General features: G+C 41.7%; 1 protein-coding gene across 2 annotated transcripts in view; it reads right to left on the bottom strand.

Moving 5' to 3' along the window:
• Window positions 1-335: 335 nt before the first annotated feature.
• The window catches only part of bmpr1ba (bone morphogenetic protein receptor, type IBa), a 51950-nt gene continuing 46582 nt past the window's right edge, over window positions 336-5703 (bottom strand). For both annotated transcript variants that reach the window (XM_032514915.1, XM_032514914.1), the window contains exons 4-11: window positions 5587-5689; window positions 4555-4651; window positions 4218-4356; window positions 3683-3875; window positions 2503-2800; window positions 2097-2272; window positions 1829-1959; window positions 336-1736 (exon numbers count right to left, since the gene is read on the bottom strand). In XM_032514915.1, coding sequence (XP_032370806.1) covers window positions 1611-1736; window positions 1829-1959; window positions 2097-2272; window positions 2503-2800; window positions 3683-3875; window positions 4218-4356; window positions 4555-4651; window positions 5587-5689 — 1263 coding nt within the window. In that variant the 3' untranslated portion in view covers window positions 336-1610. The remainder of the gene's footprint in view (window positions 1737-1828; window positions 1960-2096; window positions 2273-2502; window positions 2801-3682; window positions 3876-4217; window positions 4357-4554; window positions 4652-5586; window positions 5690-5703) is intronic.

Here is a 5703-nt window from a genome sequence, read left to right as displayed (position 1 = left end):
AAAAAACTAATTGACCCAAAGGAAAGTTTATCAAGGGTTTTACAAATGGACTAAATTAGCTAACAATGAATGGATGTGATGGCAGGCTACTGTGGAAGACCTAACCTACTGCTATCTGGGATGATGAAAGGTGTCCAGATTTACCTTGAGAACCCTTTTATACTGAGGCAATAAGGCTGTTTGAGCTTCCTAATACTTAACTGCTACCATCTGAGAATTTGAATCAGCGGAGAAAATTGCCTCATAGAATCTGGATTTTTAAATGACTCAACTGCCATTGGATTTCCATATAAGAGCTGCAAATGGTTCATAGGGTGAATCAGTCCAACGTGTACTTTAATTTACATGTACGAGGCATCCTGGTGGTCAGGAAAAAGTGACTTTGTGATGTCCACAGGGTAATTCCCGTGATAGTTTGGGGATGTTTTCTGAATGTTATATCTTAAGTAAAGGCTTCTGGTCCAGCTGCATAACACACACATATTCATCATCAGCTCAGTTAGGGAGCCACTCTGCGAGTGTCTGAATCATAGCATTCCCCCGTCACAAACAACTTGTGGTACCCCTTAACCAACACAGGCACAATTCCACACATGTATAATATATCACTACATCATCGAGCAAGAAGTCACCACTACAGTTATTGTACAACAGTTTCTGATTGCCTTGGCAGACTCATCTTTATTTAATTGCTGCGGAGCACCTACGGATGGTATCATTTTGCTGCAATTGCTCCATTATTCGGAACAGTCCCCTCTCCTCACACAGGGCAAGGAAACACAGAGGCATGTAGTGCCTCAATCTAGAATTTATTTGGACATATAAACTTTATTTTTCACATAGAGTCTTGTAGAGTTTGAGTTTTACATGGAAAATATGCAGGTGTACTTTTTTCAGTGTCTACAAACGTTACCAGCGTAAATAAAACTTGTAAAGCCTCAAAGTACTTTTTTTCTGTCACCTAGTGTCGTTGCAACCAAAATCCCTTAATTCAAGAGGGACAGAAGTGTGTTCAATTCAAATACAACATAAAGGCAGTAGTGGGTTGACAGTGTTTTTGAAAGGAAGTGTCACGCTGCAATAAAAGATTGCCTTAAAGCACGTCCTTTTTGTCTTTCAATCAGACCTTCATCTACAGAAAGGGTAGCTTTCACAGAAAGCAGTGGTATAGTATTCCACTCACTGGTCAGTAACTTGTTTGCATATTTCTGCAGCTACAGTGCCAAGTTAAACTAAATCTCTTTCTCCAGGGCTTTTTAGAGCATGTGAACAGGAACCTGGTTATAGAGTCCTAACGCTAGTCGGAAATGAAAATGTCTCATCTTCTCTGACGGACAGAACAGGACCACGCAGGGCAAGATTGTATTTGATTAATTTGAGTTTTAGTTAACCACCATAGTCATGTAATGCATGATTTCAAGGGGAACTTGGATTGTAGAGTTCTGGGCATCTGGACTCAAAGCTTGTGATCCTGCAATCTTCAAGTGATGATCTTGCGTCCTGTTCCACCTCCTTTTCATAGGAAGAAAGGATTGTGCGGCCTGGACCAGAGCCAGTGTGACTGTTAGTGTCCTTTCTATGTGTGTAAACACACACCTGGCAACGCCTGCTCACAGCTTGATGTCCTGCGATTCTGACATCTTGGCAAGTGTCTTTTTAACCCGTAGGGCTGTGAGGCGGGAGGCCGGGTTGTGGGCCCAGCATTCTGTCATCAGCTTCCCCATCTGTCTCAAACACTGGGGAGACGCAGATTTATTTTAGAAAGGTCATTAGTTTTTTGTGTGTTTGTGCATGTACAGTACATGTAACGTATTTTAATGTATTTTACCTCATCGCTGGTCCATCTGTTAGGAAAGGATGGGCGCAGTCTCTTGATGCAGACCACCTCCCTCATGTCCTCATATGAAGGGTCTGTAGGAACTAACTCATGATACGGCAACTGGTACTCTTCAAGGATCCCTGCAACAAATAAGATAAAGAGGAATCACGTGTTAATGATGTGTAAAGTTTTCAAAAAGGATCCTGCATAGCCATTGAATGTGCATTTTTTTCTTGGTAGTCTGGTTTTTGAAAGTGTTTCAAGATGAAATATTTACCTCCGGAGACACAACGCCGAGCGATCTCCCAGAGAATCAGCCCAAAGCTGTACATGTCGGCCATGATGTACGACTGAAAATGACTTCTGTTCAGAGTCTCATCCAGAACCTCTGGAGGCATGTAGCGCTTTGTACCGACCCTAGTGTTTGGAGGGATGTCCACCTCGTTGGTGTCACTGCAGAGATCAAAGTAACACATTTTAATTAGAAGTATGAATGAGCTACACATATTCCTGAATCCTCCAAAGTAAATTAGGTTAAACATACTTTGATTATTTATTTATTTAACATTTCCAAAACCTCTACCACAGCTTAAATTCAGCAAGACATGGACTCGATTGAGAATTAGAGAGTAATATCTCATCAAATCATGCTTAAAAGCATCAAAAGTGACTGACTTGCTCACCTGATAAACTTGACTGCCAGTCCTAGGTCAGCTATACAGCAGGTCCCATTTCTTTTCACCAGTATGTTCTTACTCTTCAGATCCCTGTGGGCAATGGCGGGTTTGCCCTGGGTGCCGAAGATCTCAGTGTGGAGGTGACAAAGGCCTGACACAGAGGAGTAGGCCAGTCGCAGCATGGCTTTATTGTCTAGCGTGGTTGATTTGAGGTAGTCATACAAAGAGCCATTTTCATGGTAGTCGGTGATTAGGTAGAGTTGGGTCCAGGAGCCAGTTCCTTTAATATCAGCAGCTATAAAACCTGCAAACAAGGGAGAGTGAAGAGAGGAGTTAACCCATTTGACCCATTTAACCCATCCTAACTGAGTAAGCAGTAGGCAGCCATGGTTTGGCGCCCAGAGAACAAGTCCAGTTGTAATGCCTACATCTAGGACAGTGCAGTAGAAGCCTAGCATGCATTGTCTTTGCATTGTCTTTCTGTATTTATTTGTAGTGAGTTTATTTCTGAGGAAACAACTTTTGAAACTAATCATGCAAATCCAGTATAAATATCAGTAATATTAAGCTTGATTTTTATGCCGGCAATGTGTCTGATTTGGTGGGGGATGTCAAAATGACAGATGCTAGTGCATAATTTAAAACAAAACATGCAGTATGGACTGTGGAAGGCAACATACACTGCAGTATATAGTCTGTCTTCTACTTTACTGGCAAGGGATCTTTTGCCCAACTACTTAATTACTATGCATCTTGTAGTGTTTAATTATGCAAGTTTATGTTTGCATTCTGTTGTTGTCTTCTGTATAAATTGTTGTGGTGTACGGCCTCTTGGCTATAATTGATCTGTTTTGCCAGTGAGTGCAGTGTGGTGCAGCATAGTTAACAATGGACACAGTCCCAAGATTGTTGTTGGTAAAGATTGTTTTTCTAGAAGATCTTTCCACTATATTAGGAAGACTTATTTATCAACAGTTTCTTCAAATCCCTGTTGGGCACTTTATTAATTGTGATGGAGCACAAAGAGTATAAATGATTGATTTAAATGATATGAAAATGAGACAGAGAGAGACAAATAGAATTACAAAGAGGTGCAAAGACAGAGACTAGAAATCTAGAAATCAGTAACAAGACGGGGGGCAGCATAGGAAGAAGTGATACTCACTGAGACAGAAAGCAGTCTTACCCAGAATGTTCTCATGTCTCATTAGGACGGTCTGGTAAATCTCAGTCTCTCTGAACCAACTGGCCTCCTCAGTGGTGAAGAAAACTTTAACAGCCACTTTTTCTCCCCTCCATCTGCCCATCCACACCTCTCCATACCTCCCCTTGCCTATCTGCTTCACCATCTGGATCTGCTTGGCTATCGTTCGCTGCACCTGAAGAGGAGCAAAGAGGTTAGCTATTAGTGATTCAGCACATTTAGTTAATTATACTTTGGAATGGAAACCTCAATCTAAGGTTTAATGAGACTCAGGTGCATGTAGCATCTCTCAATCTAAATCAGGAATAGTGTTGTCATTTTTCCACAGCATGCTGGAATGGAGAATATGAAAACAAACCCTTCAATATTATTTGAAGTAACAAAGTAACCACCATTATCTCCCCACATACTTTCACAAAACTTAATAAAAAATGCCACAAGCCCTAATGTGCATGTACAGGATCCATGGAGCATCTTTTAATCTAACAGGTGTTAAGCTGCTATGTGGGTATCTCACCAATAGAGGGAGCCCTGAGCCTGAGCCAGAGCTTTGTGACTGCTCTATCAGGTCCCTCAGAGATTCTCCAGGGGGAATGTAGGTCTCGTCCTGTTCCAAACCAATACTGTACCGAGGACGAGACTCCTGACGCCTATACCTGTAAAAAAGCACAGAATTATCTAGCATACCCTCTTAAAAAAAGAAGACAAAACTACCATAGCAAATACAAACTTCCGAATGCAATGTATCATATACTTTTTGTATTATATTCTTAGGGTCTTTATAGTGTTGCTGGAAACTGTACCAAGAAGAAATCAATCTGAATTTTTGATGTTTAATGGTCACATGCAATCACCTGAAGTAGCAGAAGACAATAATGACAGCCAGTATAATGCTGCACGCAGTGACTGAGATCAACAAGGCCATGTGGTGGATCTTTCCATCTACATAGACTGGAGAGGGGAGGGTGAAGAGGTGAAAAAGATGGGTGGGGTGGGGAGAGAAAAAAAGCAATATGGAATAGAAGAGAGGGGCAGGATAAAGCAGTATAAAAGGTAGGACATGAAACAATGTAGGGGAAAAAAAAAACAATTCCGTTAGTATTTTCCCTGTCAATGATCCAGAAGTATGTGCAACAACAGGACATTCTTGAGAAAAATGGTTGGGGACATTTTCTGCCCAAGAAACTTAAGCTGAAAGAAAAAAACAAAAACCTAAGTAAAAGTTCTAATATCCCTAAAACTTTGGGAGGAAATAGAGAAACGTATACCAAGAAATCAGTCATCCTCACGAGTCACTTGAAAGAACCGCTGTACAGTAAATCAAGTACAAATCATATTTCACTCATCAATTTTTCATTTTCTACTGACACACACACTTTTCCCTCAAGGCTCCAGTCAACAGCGAGAGGAAGCCCTCAGTCTAGTCGATGAATTCTCTTCCTGATCCCCTATGATAGGGTTTCAGATTGATGACTGCCCTGGCTGTCTGCTGGGGATTGTGATTTCCCTGGGAATCTAGGCTTACTGTCTCTCAAACACACACTCACACATGGAGTATAGTGTTGTACACAGTGGAGAGCTCAGTATTCTCTCGACACCCAGCAGCTTGGGCGAGCTCCAGGACGGTTTGACAGTAACTCCTGCTGTCTTCCCCACTTAAGCTGTCTTTGACTCTCAGATAATGTCATGATATCTCTATCTCTGAATCCTGTGTGCTGTAACACCATCAGTCACAGTTCTTGGTCCTGTCTATATCATTGTCACTGTCACCTGCCAACTGGAGAACAAGTGGCTCTTAAAATTCATTTCTGTGTTTTATCGGCAAGAAAAGAGCTGTGGAGGGATGAGAGGGATGAGAGGAGAGAGAGAGAGATAGATAAACTCACGAGGTGGTTTGAGCGGTGGCAGAGTGGGATGCAGGTTTTTGTTACAGTAATCTTGGTCTGTACAACACTCCAGCGATCTCCTTTGACGTGAGTTCCCCGTGTCCTGGAAGACAGAAG

Source organism: Etheostoma spectabile, chromosome 5, assembly GCF_008692095.1.
Source record: "Etheostoma spectabile isolate EspeVRDwgs_2016 chromosome 5, UIUC_Espe_1.0, whole genome shotgun sequence".
NCBI classification, from domain to species: domain Eukaryota; kingdom Metazoa; phylum Chordata; class Actinopteri; order Perciformes; family Percidae; genus Etheostoma; species Etheostoma spectabile.
The sequence above is the reverse complement of the archived record's forward strand: the minus strand, read 5'-3'. Positions and strand labels throughout refer to the sequence as shown.